Raw genomic sequence first — 19,049 nt, forward strand, 5'->3', positions numbered from 1 at the left:
TGGACTGTGGGAGGAAACCGGAGCACCCGGAGGAAACCCACGCAGACACGGGGAGAACGTGCAAACTCCACACAGTCAGTTGCCTGAGGCGGGAATATATTAATTGTAAACTTTTTATCTCCCTTCCACCACCTAGGAGAATAAAAATGTATCTTAGGAGGCATCTTCATTTACCATCAAAAGATTATTCTGAATATTATTTCTTTGTTACATACCTAGTATTAATACAATTAATACTAATTGTACAATATATTTGTATAACTATTTTATGGAAGTCAATTCGAACCACAACATTTTTTCCTTCACATGCTCTTGACAAAGCAGCCACTACGTTATCCTTTCAAGATGAATGAATGATGCTTATGATGCAGCATGGAGTTATAAATTCCAACAAAACACCAAAATTCAAAGACAGTAAGAGTAGGAGAGATAAAAAGTCTTAAAATGTCATTATAGAAATCTTGAGTTGATTCAATGTTGAGCAGCTACCATTGGGAATGTTTCAATTCCTATAATTTTGAAAAACGTACATTTCTAAGCTGGCATATGGAAGTTAAATAATTAAAGGTATAGGAGAGGGAGCTGTTTTGTGAGTAAGGGCACAGAATTTCTACTTTCTACCAATCTCCAGTTTTTTTTTAAAAACCTGTACCAGAGTATGGGTAAAGTAAATAAAGTAATCTAAAAGTATGTGTTAACTAATGCAGAGCAGGTCAGCCAAGTGGAATGTTTGCTGTATGGTATGTGAGGAGTCATGGATAATTCTCATGACTGAGGTGAGCCCATGTGCAGGAAATGTCACTGGCTGCACTCCAAGCAGTAGCTAGAGGGACTGAGATAATGCAGAGAACTTTATGGATAGCATGTTCAAAGAGATGGTTGTGACACACATTATTAGCAAATAGGCTGATAAGAAATGAGTGACCACTAGACAGTCTAAGAAAAGCAGAAAGGGAGTCCTGGACTCCCAGAGGTTTTACTTATGACTGTGTTTTTTTTTTGGTTCTGGGCAATGGTTGAAGGCAATGGATGCTTGAAGAGTGCACCAAGAGCTAAGGCTATGGCATGACTAGCTCAACTGTAGAGACAGAAGAAGGAAGGCAGAAGTTGTTGGGGATTCTTTGAGAGATGAGGCAAACATTTTTGTGACCATTGATGTAACTCCAGGATGGTTTGTTTCCTCCCTGGTACTCGGAGCCAGCGATGACACACAATAGCTGCAGATCATTTTTTTAGGAGAAGGTGAACAACCAGAGGTCGCGCTTTATATTGGTTCCAGCAGCATGGGTAGGAAGGGGGATTGTGGTCCTGTCATTGGAATCTGGGGGAGCTAGGTAGAAGTAGTAACCTCCAGATTACTGCCAGTATCGCATGTGAGTGAGGACCGAAACAGGAAGGTAAGGTGTGATGAATGCATGTCTGGAAAAATGTTACAGCAAGGAGGGCTTTAGATTCCTGGGGCTCTAGGACTGCCTCTGGGGAGAAATGGCACATGTGAAAACCAGGTTGCATTTGAACAAAGCCAGAATTGAGTTCTTAGCAAGATTTTTGCTTGTGTTGTTGCAGAGGGTTTAAACTAATTCAGCAGGGATGTCAGAACAGCCAAGAACATTGGAAAATAATATTAGGATGTGTGGAATGCTGGAAAAGACACATTTCTCTAAAAAGAGAATATCAAGTTAATAATATTATGGTTTTTATGACATTTCAATTTCAAAGCTTGCTATTAAGAAAGAAGATAAATTTTTGCATGTATGTATTTGCTCTATTGTAGAACTCCAGCACAGATATGGAAGGCTAAATAGCATGCTCCTATACTTTGCATTTCTCTCCAGTAATTAGTGACACATCTGTGACTTTGTTTTCTAGTGGGGAAGGAAAGAAACGTTTTGTCAAAGATTCTATGAAACAGTCTTGAGAGGTTAGATTGTCTACCCCATTCCTAAAAACTTCATGTAATGGTGCTGTAAGAAGTGAAACTTAACCACGTTTGTGAAGTAACTTATTTTTGGAATCATTATTTCAATGTGGATTCTGTTTTTCTCCAATCATTGCAGTGTTCTGGGCTTGGAGCTTCCTTCTGCTATATGCTTTCTTATTTGGTTGGACGACCAATTGTTTATAAATATTTGACAGAAAGGGCAACAAAATGGTCACAACAGGTAACATTTGCTCTCATTTCAATGCTTTATGCTTTGGAGAATTCACAGTGAATTGATTGGTCTACATAAAATTTAAGAGAACTGTTAAATAATGTAAAATATGAAATTTGATTTTGAATCTGTGAAAGAACTAGACATTATTCATGCTTGGGCTGACAAGTGGCAAGTATCGTTCGCAACACACAAATGCCGGCCTGTGATTATCACCAATAAGAGATAATCTAACCACTACCCCTTGACATTCAATGGTGTTACAATCAGTGAGTCCCCTCTGCTGTCAACATCCTGGTTTACCATTGACTAGAAACTCAACTGGACTCACCATACAAACACAGTGGCTACAAGAGCAAGTCAGAAGCTAGGAATACTGCAGCGAGTAACTCCTCTGCTGACCTACCTAAATCCTGTCCATCATCTGTAAGGGACAAATCAGTGTGCTGGCATTCTCCCCACTTACCTGGATGGGTGCAGCTCCAACAACACTCAAGAAGCTTGACACCATCCTGGACAAAGCAGCTTCCTTGATAGGCACCACATCCACCCCCTCCACCACCAACACTCATTAGCAGCAGGATGTACTATCTACAAGATGCACTGCAGAAATTCACTCAAGATCCTCAGACAGCACCCTCAAACCCATGACCACTTCTATCTAGAAAGGCAATGGCAACAGAAAGATGGGAACACCGCCACCTACAATTTCCCCTCCAAGCCACTCACCATCCTGACGTGAAAATATATTTATTACTTTGCATTACTATCCCTGAGTCAAAATCCTGGAATTCCCTCTCTAATAGCATTGTGGTCAATCTGCAGCATGCAATGGTTCAAGAAGGCAGCTCACCACCACATCTCTCAAATTAATTTTAAAAAATGTAAAAATCAATGGTTTTGTAATGTCAAATAGTTATCCTGATGTAATGATGGATATTGTGGGGCAGTTTGTTTAGCATATTTTTGATCTTCTAAAAGTACTTGGCTTGTACAGTTGTATCTGAAGTCATTGTTTGGCTTATTATCCAGGTTACTGTGATTCCACTGACTGGGAGACACAGATGGACAGGACAATTAACTAAAATGCATCATTACCCTTTACTAAGCAGGCATTAACATTCCATTGCTCAATCTCTTCAAGCCAGGCACATGAAAAAAGCAAAATACTGTTAATGCTAAAAATCTGAAACAAAATCAAAATGCTTGAAACACACAGAATGTTGATCCTCAATATGAAGACATGGATTTCTTTCAGCTGAAATGAAAAAAGCTGGTAAATGTGCAAATAGAATTAGAGAGAGAAAAGGAGGAAGAAATTATTCAAACTAACTAATCAAAGGGTAAAATCAGATAAAAGAAGGCCTGAGAGATCATTTTCATTCTATAGAAGAAATGGCATTCAAATGGAAACTTTTCTTTCACCACAGACACTGATGGATCTAGTGTGTTTTAAAAATATTTTCTATTTTTGTTTCATGGTTACCTCCCATGAGCATTAATCCTGTTGATTTATGCTGGTGTGCATGATCTTGTTTACTCTGTGGGCATCTCAGGGCAGGCATTCAAGGCAAAGTTAATAGGAAATTAACGTTGGCGTTTATTCATGGTGATCAGATAATATCAAACTGCTGTCTTTTTTTAAACTGGGATAAAATTTACTACTCTCTCATATATCTGATGAATATATTCCCAGTGTCTTGGGCATATAGACAACCAATGACAAAAAATTCTTAACATTTAAAAAGAATGTTTGTGATGAATGTTGGTGCCCAGTGAATTTATTGCTTTGATCTCAGTTTGCGGCAAACAACAGCCTGTTTCTACATAAGTTGATGTTGCCTCTTCTTTCATAGAGAGTGGTTAAAAATGACGTTAATGTATTGACCCAGATGTTCTGATCAATATGTCAGTGACAGCACTGATAGGCCTGGTCAGCTCGGGAAGGATATTGACTGATACAGCAGAGATGGGTCTAGTTGGGAGGGGCTCAAGATCAACGTGTCATGTCAGGGCAGGCTGCAGTGGTGGGGCTGGTTTGAATGTTAGCCCCAGCAGGTTCAGGTCATGCCTGTTGATGGAGGTGGGTGAAGTTGGGTCCAGCAAGATAGTGATTGGAGGTGTTAGATTTGTGTTTTGGGATAGAGGATATGGTCACGTTAATAATTAGGAAGAAATTGTGGTAGTTTCCATACCTTATGTTTTTTCCCTGTGTAACTATTAAGCTTAAATGATTTGGAACCATCCAAATTCTCAAATGTGAAAGACCTTCGTTGGAAGATAATTCACATTTGGGAAAACTTGGTTTGTCAGGTAGATCTCAGTGTGTTGGCTGCAAGAGGGATTCCACACAGTCCAGACACATGTAACTCCTGTCAGTACTGCTTCAAAGACTACCTGGCAATTGTAATATCCGGGCAGTTGCGTTCTCTTCATCTCAAACTTGTAAGTTGAAGTCGCAAATTAGTAGCAGTAAAATCATGCTGTTTTGGGGGTCTAACGTTGAAGACAGAAATAGATTTGATTTCTGATCTGCATGGACCACTGCGGAGAACTGTAATAAACATTGCAACATCTTGATGAAAGAACAAGGCAAGATTAAAATGAGAGTCATGGCTAACCATTTTTTGGGGGTACATTTTGAAATAGAAATCCCGAGAGTGGGAATCAGGACAAGAATAGCTAAGAAGAAAATTACTTCAAATGAACGCATTGATTTTGCTTACTATTTGCAGTTAACTATCAGCATTAGGTCAATTATCACTTCAAAGATTGGAAACAAAGAAAGCAAGTAAAATTACAGCCTTACCCTACAGCAGTACTTTACTGCAATAAGACTAGGTTTGATCCAGATATTTTTTTGATGAGTGACCACTATTGTAGGTGGAAGGGAAAGCATTGAACTCTAGCATCATCTGAGAGCTTCCTCCTGGATGCAAAGTGAGATTGTCAAATTATTTGGTTCAACCTTTATGCACGTTCCAGTGATGATGTCACCAGTCCACTCTGTGATCTGTTCTGCCATTACCAAGCATCATCTACATTCCCAGTATAATAGATGCATCAAAAATGTTACTAGTCAGTGATGCTTTGCTTGGTGTATAATTTGGTAATGCTATAAAGCTTAAATTTGTTTCAGAATTGCTTATGTCATTATCTGTTGGAGTGCAAGAGAAATATTTGTGTCTGGATATCATGATCTGAAAATTGTTTGAAATATGCCTATTGACAAATATTTTAATGTTTATGTTGCAGGTTGACAAGCACAGGGAGCATCTTATAAATTATATTATTTTCTTGAGAATAACTCCTTTCCTGCCAAACTGGTTCATTAACATTACCAGTCCTGTAATAAATGTACCTCTCGGCGTATTTTTCATTGGCACGTTTTTAGGTAAGTATGTGCGATTTCACTGGAGGTCTTTTTGCTTAGAAAGCCCCATTGATTCAATTGATTAAATCCCAGGTACTAGCTAGTATGTTGAGGGAAATTGTTAAGGCTGCTCATTGTGAAGTTTGCTGCTCATTTTTGGTATTGATTTCCTCTCTTCCTATTGTTTAAGCTCCTGCCTTATGAATTAGTTAAGACAAGGAAATGACGATTCTTTTGTGGTAGATTGGGGAAGGTCACCTTATCTAACAAAGGTAGCCTGAAAGGCATGATAGTGGGAGATTAAAACAAAGCTCATCATGGCATATTTGCCATTTCCATGCTTCCAATGATTGCATGGATCATTTATTAGCCAAGTGATTAAAATTTGAACAGGGAAACCTATCACTGGCCTATGGAACTCTTTCCATAGCTGGGATCATTACTGAAAGGCTGGTCCTGACTGGACAAAAAAATTGATATCTAGCCACAGCAATGCAACTTAAATGCCTGCAGCATCCCTGAATACTTAGTAGACCCCTGAAACTTGTCACTGATCAGTTTATACCAGTGTTTTCTTAATTAGGTAAATGGGTTTTCTTAATGGGAAAGTGTCCATACTTTGTACTGGTCCAAGAGGAATTCAAATGGTATAGATTCCTGAGGAGGGGCTTGTGCCCGGAACGTCGAGTTTCCTGTTCCTTGGATGCTGTCTGGCCTGCTGTGCTTTAACCAGCAACACATTTTCAGCTAGATTCCTGAGGAGCTTGGTTTGGTTATGTCAGTTATCTTGCTGAACAAAAAATAGTTGCAGCATTAGAAGTGTGGATATAGAGAACATCAACATACATGCATTACTGAAAATAGGCACATTTGTTGAAGCTTTTTATCTTGCATTTGCGTTAACATTTTGCAAGGAATATGCAGGTGGGACTAGATGGACGGGTTGGACCGAAAGGTCTGTTTCCATACCATACATCTCTATGACTCTATGAATATCAGAACAAAGGGAAAAAAATTATGTCCATTAGAGAAGAGTGCTTATTGGTTGACAAGTGGACTCTGATTTGCAGCGGTGTTGCCATGAAGGGTGCACCACTTAATGATGACTGACTGTTAACTGCCAGATTTTGTTTACATTTCAAACCAGGCAGTTTAATCCTGGTTAAAGCCTTCCCCGGATAAGTTAACCAGAGAATGGCTATCACCTGTTTTGTTGTCTTGAAAGAGGTGCAGTGTACGTACAATGAACTCTCTGTCTGTGATATACTGGGACCTGTAACTTAATAAGTCACTTCCTATATCCATTTGTGCCATACTTGGAGCCTGACTCATAATCATAAGCATGCACACGCTACATCAGTTTCAACACAACAGAATGAGTTGAAGCCATTCTTTGATCAAGGCATGGCCCTGGAAATGAACCAATCACAGTTCAGCCTGCTTTGTTCAAGATGTCAATAGAGCATGGCAATTAACTCTGTTATCACTAATTAGGGTGTTCTCCATGACAGCGCCTGCACCAATCAGAGTCTACTTACCAACTCATCAGCGCTGTCCTCACATACAGATGAAGCAATGTTTTCTATTTACTTGTGAACTGTCCTGATAAGTGCAAGACAAAAGGCCTAGAAAAGTGACTTTTCATCAGTACTCAAGTTCTACCAGATGATTAAATGCACAAGTAATTTACATAAAACTGTAGTCAGATCAGAGTTTGAGTACTATCTACAGTTTGAATGTAATGGGCAGCATGGTGGCTCAGTGGCTGAGTGTTTAGCACTGCAGTCTCAGTGTCAGGGACCCAGTTCGATTCCAGCCTTGGATGACTATCTGGGTGGAGTTGCATCTTCTTCCCATGTCTGTGTGGGTTTCCTCTGGGTGCTTTGGTTTCCTCCCACAACACAAAGATGTGCAGATCAGGTTGATTGGTCGTGCTAAATTGCCCATTGTGTTTGGTGCATTAGGCAGGGAAATGGGTCTGGGTAGATACTCTTTGGAGAGTCGGTATGCACTTTTCGGGCCAAATGGACTTTTTCCACATTAGGGAATCTAACCTAATCAAAGAAGGATTGATAATGTTGTAAGGACTATTCAATGCAGAATTACCATGAAGATTATCCCAGAGATAGGAAGTTATAGTTTCTTGGAAAGCTTTTAGATATTAAAACTACTCACTGAAGCAGTGAAAATCAAAAAAGGTTTATTTGAACATTTTTAAAGTTGGGTATTTATTTGAGTGCATAGGGAAAGATCCATTCCTGTGGCTGAAGCTCATTTTCCAACTTCTGTCTCAATTTTATGATGTTTTATCTTTTATTTAATTCATTCTTGGAATATGTCACTGGTAATGCTGGCAGTTATTCCCTTCCACCATGGCCTTGAGAAGTGATGGCGAACTGCCTACCTCAACTATGAGAGTCCTTTTGAGGTGGGTAGATTCACTGTTGTAAAGAAGACCGTTCCATGATTTTTAGCTAACAGTGTAGAAATATAATTCCAAATCAGGATGTTGTATGACTGGAAGGCAACTTGCTGGTGGTGATCTTCCCATTCATCTGCTTTCCTAACCCTTCCAAATGATCGTGGTCTTGAGTTTGGAAGACCCCATTGAAGGAACCTTGGCAGGTTACTGTACTACATCTTGTGTGTAGTACATACTCTAATTGTGTTAGCAGAAAAGGAAATCTTTCCGAGTGGTAGATCAGCCGCTGACTAATTGGCTGTTTTTTTTTCCCCCCCCCCGGATGTTGTTGAATTTCTTGAGTGTTGGAGCAACATTTATCGAGGCAAGTGGAGAGTATTCCATAATACTATTGGCTTGTGTTGTGTCCACAGGATGTTGACGGCAGGGATATAGTGATGGAAATGCTGTTGCGCATCGAAGGAAGTTGGTAGATTCTTTACTTTTCAAGATGGTTGTTATTTGATAATTATGTAATGCAAGCATTACTTGCCAGTTACTAGCCAGGGTCTGGATGTTGTTCAGGTATTGCTGCATGCAGGCATTTGCGACTGGATGTGCCAGTACTATAGATCTTTGATCTCATCCATTAATTGTTGGATGATTTAGCTCCATCTATAGCATGGTGTTTTTGTGTAGTACATATATATGGTTCTGTGTTGTATCATCAGGTTGGCATTTCAGTACATAAGTATGCCTTGTATGACTCTTGGCATGTTCTTCTACATTGAGCCAGTCTTAGTTCCCTGGCTCAATGGAATAGTAGAATGAGAGATACATTTGCCCATGAGGTTACTGAGTCATGTTTCTTGATTGGCATTGAAGTTCTCCAAAACTCTTCCTATTAGAATAGGACGTGGCAGGAGTTTGAATAAGCTCAAACACAAGGTGAAAAGTGAATGGGAAGTTAGTCAGGAAGGCATTGCAATAGAAAAGCCTGTGGAATATCAAAAACTGGGATTAGGTTTACCAGCAGATTGGCAAGGTGGACCCCACCACCAAGGATATATTTCCCTCCCCTCCCCTATCAGCGTTCCGCAAGGACCACTCCCTTCGTGACTCCCTTGTCAGATCCACACCCCCCACCAACCCAACCTCCACCCCGGCACCTTCCCCTGCAACCGCAGGAAATGTAAAACTTGCGCCCACACCTCCACACTCACTTCCCTCCAAGGCCCCAAGGGATCCTTCCATATCCGCCACAAGTTCACCTGTACCTCCACACACATCATCTATTGCATCCGCTGCACCCGATGTGGCCTCCTCTATATTGGTGAGACAGGCCGCTTACTTGCGGAACGCTTCAGAGAACACCTCTGGGCCGCCCGAACCAATCAACCCAATCACCCCGTGGCTCAACACTTTAACTCCCCCTCCCACTCCACCGAGGACATGCAGGTCCTTGGACTCCTCCACCGGCAGAACACAACTACACGACGGCTGGAGGAGGAGCGCCTCATCTTCCGCCTGGGAACCCTCCAACCACAAGGTATGAATTCAGATTTCTCCAGCTTCCTCATTTCCCCTCCCCCCACCTTGTCTCAGTCGGTTCCCTCAACTCAGCACCGCCCTCCTAACCTGCAATCCTCTTCCTGACCTCTCCGCCCCCACCCCACTCCGGCCTATCACCCTCACCTTGACCTCCTTCCACCTATCCCACCTCCATCGCCCCTCCCCCTAGTCCCTCCTCCCTACCTTTTATCTCAGCCTGCTTGGCTCTCTCTCTCTTATTCCTGATGAAGGGCTTATGCTCGAAACGTCGAATTCTCTATTCCTGAGATGCTGCCTAACCTGCTGTGCTTTGACCAGCAACACATTTGCAGCAAGGTGGACATTAGACATAATGAAAACCAGCAAGTAGTGGCATGCAAACAGCGTTGTGATAGGGATAGGTGGGTATGATGAGGTTCGATGGGGTCCCAAAATTATAGTTTTGTTCTACCCAGGTTTACCTGGGAGAAACTTCGACTCATTTGCAGCTGAATGTCAGAGATGCAGACTGGCAAGAATGAGCAGTGGAGAGATTAGGTGAGTTGGTAGAGGAATAGATTTGGGTTCCATCAGCATAGATATGGAATGTGATGTTCCAGCCTTTGATACTAAATAACGTTTTTTTGTATTTGAGAAATAAGAGGAGCCAAGAATACATTATCCAGGAGACTCCAGTGATAGCAGTAAGAGATACTCTGGTTATTGATTTAACTGAGAACAGGACAAAGTGGAGATCATCAGTAAGGGAGAGGCGTTGAAGGTAGTTGCTGTGTTCAGTCATGTTGAAGATGCAGTAAAATCTAAGAATGACAAGGAGAGATACCCACCAGCATCTAAATGATGCAAATCCCTCCAGGAATGGCTGATGGAGTTTAATTCAGATAAATGTGAGGTGTTGCATTTTGGTTTGATAACCAGGGCAGGATTTACACAGTTCATAGTAGAGTGTTGTTGAACAGAGAGACCGCGGGGTGCAGTTACATAGATTCTTGAAAGTGGCATCACAGGGAGACAGGGTGGTGAAGAAAGCATTTGGCGTGCTTCACTGGTCAGAGCATTGATTGCAGTCATCCTGTCTATGTTGTTGGTACCTACATGAAGCGCAATAACTGGACTCTTTCCCTCACGCTGCAAGTTTCTTTATAGTGCAGAGCTGGTGTTCAGAACCCTGGCACCAAGCAGGCAACACAGCCTTTTGGATTCTCACTGTCAATTACAGGGAACCATATCTATCCACTGCCAATTCTCACTCCAGCTCTATGTTCTTCTTAACTTCTACTTGATCGGCTTTTCATATCATAGTGCCACGGTTAGATTGCTCATCTACCAACTGCTCCTGCTATCATTTATATAAGATGCAAAACCTCTAAACAGATGGATAATGGTGAAGGCTGAGGCACCCCCCCCCAAATAAATCTTCATAACTGCCTTAATCACAGTCTCACCCTCTCCATTGTGAAAAATGTACCACTACCTTTACTTAAGGGCGTGACCACCAACCGGAACAATTATCCATATAAAATGCTCCTTAGTTCTTTGCTTGTCTGAAACTTGAAATCTAGCACTAACTCTGAGCAAAGTTCTGTTTTCTCTTTGGATTATGTTAGTGTCCATCAGTTCCCACATGCTGCAGCTGCAGCATACCAACCATCCATGTAGCATTTTCAATGCATTAATTTACTGAAACCTGAGTGAGTGCTTATAATTTTGCTTGACCTTTATATTCTTTTTGATGTTCCAATTACCCAATTGAAAGTCCAGAATGTAAGTATTTAAAAAAAATACTCGCTACACCATCAACTACTCATTTCTGTGATTTTGTTTTCCCCCCTCTTCAAATGAAGTTCTATTTGGATCCTATTGGTAGTGGCATCCCTGTTCTGTGCCAACAGATGACATAAGGGTGAAAACAAATAAAGGTAATATAAGGAGTGGAGATGAATGCCTAGTTGGAAAGATGGTGCAGGAGGGAGGACTTTAGATTCCTCTGATATTGGGACTGGCTCAGATGGAAATGATGAATGTACAAGCTGGATGGATTATGTCTAAACACAGCCAGGACCTGTTTCCTTGTGGGACAATTTCCTAATGCTATTGAGGAATGTTTAAAATAATTGGACAGCATGTGAAAACCAGGTGGTAATATCAGAGGAATACCGAGGTGTACACAATACTGGGAGAAACAGATAGCACTGGATTAGTAAATAATAAATTAATGGGTGAATTCACTGTTCAAAACGATTCCTAAATCGAGATTACTGTGCATGTATACCAATGCATAAAGTGGAGAAAATAGGATAATGAGTTTTAGGTGCAAGTTGCCAGGTGGAAATATGAGAAAATGAGTACTGCAAATGCTGGAGCATCAGAGTCAAAAAGTGGGGTGCTGGAAAAGCACAGCAGGTCAAGCAGCATCCAAGGAGCAGGAGAATCGACGTTTTGGGAATAAGCCCTTCATCAGGAAGTGAGGTGCGAATATGATATAATTATGATGGAGATCTAGCTCAAGAGTAAGGCTGGCAATTAAATATTTCTAAATATAAGTTGTTTAAAATGAGCCGGGATAGCGGCATTGGTTAAGGCGAGCAAGATTTTGTCCCTGACTCCTCGGACATTCTATTTGTCTAAAGCTAAGAAGCAAAATGTGCACTTACATTGCTTAGTAGCCTATAGGCTGCCAACTGGTAAGAAAGTTATAAAGAGACAGATTTGTAAGGAAATTGCAGAGCTGTGCAATTATTATAGAGTAGTTATAATAGGGGTTTGAATATAAACTGGAATACTCGTAGTGTAAAGGGCAGAGATTAACAAGAATTCCTAGAGTCTTTTCAGCAGAATTGTCTGCATCAGTCATTTTACAGTCCAATGAGAAAGAGGCACTGATTTTGAAAATGAAGTGGGTCAAGTAGATCCGTTCTTGGATGAACATTCAGGGAACCGTGATCATTGTGTCATAAGGTTTTATGTTCACTAACAAAAGGACAGGAACATTCCAAATATGAATAATTATTTGGGGGAAAGGAAAGTCAACTTCAAATGAGTCTGGGGAACTATAATGGAGGATAACAAAATGGCAGATGAATTGGAATTAATTTTTTGTTTTTGACTTCACGAGAGAATACAAGTTGCATCCTGAAAATTGCTGTAAATCAGGAATTGAAAGGGACGTAGGAACTCAAAATTACAATTTACTGAGTAAATAGTTGGAGCTACAAGTTGACAAGTCCCAGGGCATTGGTGAAACTTCATCTGGAATGCTGTGTATGCTATTGGTCACTGGAAGGATGTTCATGTGTTGAAAGTAGTTCAGAGAAGGTTTGCTGGACAAATATCTGGAAAGAGAAATTAGCCTTGTAATGAAAGGCTACCCAGGCTTAGCTGGTACGTTGTGGACTTTCAAAGTGTCAGGGGTGATTTATTTGAAACTTACAAGATCCTGAGGGGACTTGACCAGGTGGGTATTGAAAAGATGTTTCCTCTTGTGAGGGAATCTAGAGCTAGGAATAGTTTAAAAGTAAGTGATCTTCCATTTAAAACAGACAAAACATCTTTTTGCTCAGAGGGTTATAGATATAGTGATTAGCATTACTGTCTCACATCATAAGGGACCTGGGTTCAATTCCAGCCTTTTGGGTGGAGTTTGCATGTTTCAGTATGGGTTTCTTCCAGGTGCTCCCATTTTCTCCCACAGTCCAAAGCAGTGCAGGTTAGGTGGATTGCCCATGCTAAAAATTTCCCCATTGTGTCCAGGGAATTGCGGGTTTGGTGGGTTAGCCATGGTGAAACCCTCGGTGGGGTTAAGGGGGTGGGGTGGATCTGGCTCTTTGGAAGGTGGGTGCAGACTCATTGGGCCAAATAGTCTCTGTCTGCACTGTAGGAAATCATGTTAAAAGTCTTTGAACTTCCCTCCCTCAAAAGACTGTGGATGCAGAAAGTATGAAGTAGATAAATTCTTCAATTACCAAGAGGATAAAAGATTTTTAGGGCAATGCAGGAATGTAGAATTGAGGTTAAAATCAGATTTTGTTGAATGGCAGAGCCTGCTCGAAGAGCTGAGTGGCCTACTCTTGTTCTTTGATCTTGTGTTTGTATATAAAGAGTGAGAATAGATCTGTGACACATAAATTAGTATTAAAAATTAGCAGTGTCACACAACAGTAAAGAAGAGAGTGTTTGGGTACGGTTGAGGTATATTCCCATTTAAGGATAAACAACCTAGACTTTATTCAAGGTGATTTGAATTGAAATGAACAAGATGTGTTCACGACAGATGCCACATTCAGAAGTGATTAGGAAGGCAATGTTTCATGGGATGTTTGTATCAATTGGATTTGCTATCTATCTCCAATTGCTCTTAAACAAATGGTTGGTTTGGCCATTTCAGGAGGCATTTAAGTGTCAGCCACATTATTGTGGGTCGAGAGTCGCATGTCAGCTAGACTAGGAAGGATGGCACCAAAAACAGAATTGCTGGAAAAGCTTAGCTAGTTGTGGAAGAGTCACCGGAGCTGAAGCGTGAACCCTAATTTCACACCACAGATGCTGCCGGACCTGCTGAACTTTTCCAGCAATTTCTGATTTAAAGCATCTGCAGTTAATTTGGTTTTTATTTCTGAAGGAAGGCAGATTCCTTCCCTTCAAGGACTTTAGTGAATCTGTTGGAATTATATAACCATTAATGATTGTTTCATGGTTACTATTACTGATGTGAGCTTTGAATTCTAAATTTATGAATTAATTTTAAATTTCACCAGCTGCCATGGTGAAATCTGAGCCAGAGATTTAGCTTGGAGCTCTGGATCACTGGTTCAGTGCAATTATCATTCTGCTGCCACCTTCCCCAATAAAATATTGGTGTTTATTGCAAGGGGAATCATATATATAAGTGAGCATGTATTGCTGGAGTTATATAATGTCTTGCTCTAATCACATGTTGGTACTTTGTACAGTTTTTTAGACAGTTATACAACACAGAGACAGACCCTTCAGTCCAACTCGTCCATGTCAACCACATTTCCCAAACGAAACTAGTCCCATTTGCCTGCATTTGGCCCATATCCCTCTGAACCTTTCCTATTCATGTACCTGATCAAATGTGTTTTAAGTGTTGTAACTGCACCTGCATCTACCACTTCCTCTGTCAATTCACGGAATTTGAATTTAATTTTAAGAATCTGGAATTAAGTGTCTAATGATGACTATCGTTGATTGTCAGAAAAATCCCATCTGGTTCACTAACTTCCTTTAGGATGGAAACTGCTATTCTTACTTGGTCTGGCCTACATATGACTCCAGACCCACAACAATGTGGTTGACTTTTAACTGCCCTCTGGGCTATTAGGAATGGGCAATAAATGGCTGCCCTAGTCAGCGATGCCCACATACCATGAATGAATAAAAAAGTATTAGCTGGCAGTGATTATTGAGTATTCTGTGTGGCACATGGTGGCAGCTGCATTCTTCCTTCACTGCAGTAAAGGTGGGAAGTGGGAATGGGTCACTCTGAGGGCACCCCCACGTCCAAAGCTCTCCCAAAGAGGAGGAAACACCCCCTGGACTGCCCCTATACATGAACCTACTGGTGGATCTGTCAGCTACCAGCAGAAGCAATGTACCCGATGCCAAATCATGCATGGTTGCATTTCAAACAAATCTCACCCAATTATTCCTGAGATGAGGAGCTATTAACAGGTAAATAGAAATTTAGATTTGGGGTTAGAATCCATTTGGCCATGATTTTATTAAACAGTGGAGCAAGTTCAAAGGGCCGAATAGCAGACTAATATTCCTTGTTTGTATGGTTCATAGCCCAACTCTTTGAGCTCAAGGGAAGTGATAAAAGATGAAAATCAAACAAATATTTTAAACTGTGTACTGTAGTACAATTGGTTTTGCTCTGCTATGTGTTTCTTCAACATGAATTAGCTTTAATACAATTGAAGAATTTAGACTGTTATTGTAGAACGCAAACTTTCCTTACCTTCATTGACTAGAATGCGATTCTGGCATCATTAGCTTAAATGGTGTGGCTATTGCATGATTTTCATATAATGTGAGATCTCACGAGAACTAGATTATTGCTTTACATTAGAACCAACTGTAGATAAATCGCTTTTAAGGTAAGTAAATTGACTTTGACTTTGATATTCGAAAGTCAATTTCATACTAACGTGAGCTGAATGTAGAGTACAAGGCCTTTAGTTTGTTCTTGACCATGTTAATTTAAATTTCCAGCAAATGGATAGTGTTAAATAGCACCAGGTTTTTTTTTCTCTCATTCCCCAGAAATATTGAATTTCCTTGTAGTTTTCTCTTCACACTGTCCTACCGAACATTTACCAGTATAGCACAAACCTAGGACCTTTTGATCCTCTATGGCAGGGGGGGCATTGAATTAATTTTAATCAAAATAACCTGAACCATTGAAATGTTGTCAGAATTTAAATGTCATGGATACTGTCGGGTACTGAAGAAATCCTGAATCAATTCTCTTTTTCTTTCACTTCAGGTGTAGCACCCCCATCGTTTGTGGCTATTAAAGCTGGCACAACCCTTTACCAACTTACAACTGCAGGAGAGGCTGTTTCTTGGAATTCAGTGTTTGTTCTCATGATCTTGGCAATAGTCTCCCTACTTCCAGTGTTTTTTCAAAAGAAGCTGACGCAGAAGTTCTCATAACCATTGCACAATCTTCCATCTTATCTCAAAATTTGCCTTTGTTACCTTCAGTTACATGGGGCATAGTGAATGTCCACTCAGTGGGATTGTAGTGAAGGTTATATTTCAGAGACAGATAAATCCCTTTTAATTTTTTTTCTAAAAATATGCACTTCAATAATGTGTCTTTATTCTTTGGTCATAATATATTCAGTTTCCATTTTTAATTCACTTCTATCAGCATCATCTAGATCACACAAACTGGGCTACATGACTTGCCTGCTTTCTGTTTATTCTTTATAATGAAATTTGTTGCAGAATATAACTGAATTGTGGCAAGGCATTCCTCATTCCAGATATACTAAGTTTAGCTCCCTTCTTATTTTAAATAGAAACCGTTTTTCTCATGCTGTGATTACACATAGTGGAAGCATTTGTGCAAAGTACGTTCAGAATTAAAAATAATATCTGCAATTTTTATGCCTGTAACAGTATTAGGAGCATCAACCCTGCAATACATACACATTCTTAGCATATTTTTTGCTTCACACGTTTTTGGTTTCTTTAAGTTTTGAACTTTCTTGTGCAAATATTTATTGGATTGGGTGGAGACTGGATTATTTTATTATTTCTGTATTCATACCTTGTGAGCTACTTGTTCAATTTTAAGTGGTATAATATGACTATTTGTTCGAATTTTAATAAAAGTGTATCTGTAAAGATCTTTCAACTGCATTGTATAAAATTGTACCTGTTCATTGAAAATGATTGATCTTTTCAGTTCTGGACTGATATGGTAATAAAATGCCCTCTAGATGGCATGGTGAGTCTGAGTATCTTATTTTATCGAACAAGGTAAGCCCTGTGTTGAATTGCGAGTCAAAGCTTACAACTTGGAGGAGATATTAGGTAGAGGCAGATGTCCCTCAGAGTAAAGTGATAGGACAGGAGAGAGAAAATATGATAGGCAGTATTTTTTTTTGAGAATATCAGACTGCATTTGGAGAGACATGGTGGAAGAGTGAAGGTCTCCTGCCAAGTTGAACATTGAAGCATGGCTGACAAATTCCCTGGAGGAAAGAATAAATACTTCAACCTGGGACCAATCTATCTAAATCAGTGTTAAATAGTTTGTGACTGAGCCTCTACTGCTGTCTGCGCATGAGATTTCTAAGGACTTGGGAGAAGGAATTCTTCCTCAGCTCCATCTTGAATGTATGATTCCTTATTTTAAACTGTCTTCTCTCATTCTAGAGCACAATGAGCAGAAACACCTTCTCTGTATCTACCCTGTCAAACTGTCTCAGATTCTTGACTCTAAATAAGATCATCTAAATTTTCTGTACTTCAGTGCACCAAGGTTCAACTCACTCAATGTTTTCTCATAAGACAATCACTTAGTCCTGAGAATCAGCCCAATGAGTCTTTTCTGAAGTGCATTCGGTGCACATATGTGCCTTTTAAAGTAAGACTTAAACTGTACACCATACATTAGGTGAGATATCATGAGTACGGTTGTAGCAAGACTTCCAAAGTTTTACTGTATTTTATACTTTATAAGTCAGTATTCCATTCCTTTCTAATTATTGCTGTACCTGTATTCAACTACTTTCATATGGTGCAATATCTCATTCTAGAAACTTGCATGCTTATATAATTACCAAATGTTGTGTTACTTTGCTCCTGAATGCTGAAATTTTGCTTGTAGTGTCTTGAGGCAGTTAGGTTTTTGGAGTGGATCTGAACATTTATTTTCAATCATTTGCCCTAATAATCTAAATTGCTCATTCACATGAGAGCGTTTGATCTTTAAATTCTGTCAATGCCAGTCTTGAGCTGCTTTTACGTTGTGGTAACACCCATCTTGATCATAATTTTCAATTCACTGGTATCTGCAATTTCAAAGTGTCTCATACTTTACACTTGAGACTTTACATGAATGATGCAGGAAGAACTTTACTTGTATGGCTTTCCCCAATCTTGGCAAGCTGGAAAGTGCAAGAGGGAATCCTGTTGATTTTCTACAGCTGTCTTTCTTAATCATGTTATTGTGACTCAATTTTTTTTAAAATTGAGTTTTTAAAAATAAATTATTGATCAAGAAATACTTTGACTATGATAACCTAACTTATGCCTAACGTTTATACTTGGTGGTGTGCACAGTGAACTGAACCACCTGCTGCTGACATTTGTTTATCTCTGAATAATGCATAAAGTTTTACAAGAATCACTTAAAAGATGAATCTTCTAAAATACTAATTAGATGTTTATCTTCTAGTTGGCTATGAATTTCCTGTTCATCAAACCTCATGCATTGCAATCTTAATTTTGACGAAAGCAAAATTTAACTTAGTTGCTGTTCATCTAACTTTGTGGAAAAAAAACAGCATGAGTTAAATGTCTTTATGCAGGACAGTAATAATTGTCCATCCCCTAATAAAGTACCACATGAATTATGTATCCATTGTACAGTTTTTTTGTTCAACAAGGATTTAATGAATTTTGAATAAACACCTTATTTCTGTGTCAGGGCATGATACCTGTATTTTTCCCCCTCAATGACTTTCTGCCACCAGCAATAGCTGTGATGGCCTTCAACATTGCAAATCACATTGAAATCTTGCTGTTAGAGCAAACAGATTATGTCATTTAAAATGTTGACAATTTAAAAAAAACATGCACTTGTAAAATTCCCATATGGCCACTTACCACTCTACACAATTTATTATTTCTTAACTTGCATCTACAAAATTTATAACTTTTAAGGACACTTAAAGCAACAAAAGTTAAACATATCCAATCATAAAATGCACATGAAATGTTTGTGGAAGCAAATTCTGAGATTTCTCCACTGTTATGTTGGAATATGCGCATTTTAAGGGGATGGGCTTTATTTGGTAGTCAAGTAAGTATT

At 39.7% G+C, this 19,049-nt stretch overlaps 1 protein-coding gene across 1 annotated transcript in view; it reads left to right on the forward strand.

Annotated features, from left to right (window-relative positions):
* Window positions 1-16,918, forward strand: part of tmem41b (transmembrane protein 41B) — a 31,814-nt gene extending 14,896 nt beyond the window's left edge. Inside the window, exons 5-7 of the mRNA XM_060838496.1 lie at window positions 2,058-2,162; window positions 5,409-5,547; window positions 15,987-16,918. Of these exons, the coding sequence (XP_060694479.1) occupies window positions 2,058-2,162; window positions 5,409-5,547; window positions 15,987-16,156 (414 nt within the window). The 3' untranslated portion in view covers window positions 16,157-16,918. The remainder of the gene's footprint in view (window positions 1-2,057; window positions 2,163-5,408; window positions 5,548-15,986) is intronic.
* Window positions 16,919-19,049: the final 2,131 nt, after the last annotated feature.

Source organism: Hemiscyllium ocellatum, chromosome 18, assembly GCF_020745735.1.
Source record: "Hemiscyllium ocellatum isolate sHemOce1 chromosome 18, sHemOce1.pat.X.cur, whole genome shotgun sequence".
NCBI classification, from domain to species: Eukaryota; Metazoa; Chordata; class Chondrichthyes; order Orectolobiformes; family Hemiscylliidae; genus Hemiscyllium; species Hemiscyllium ocellatum.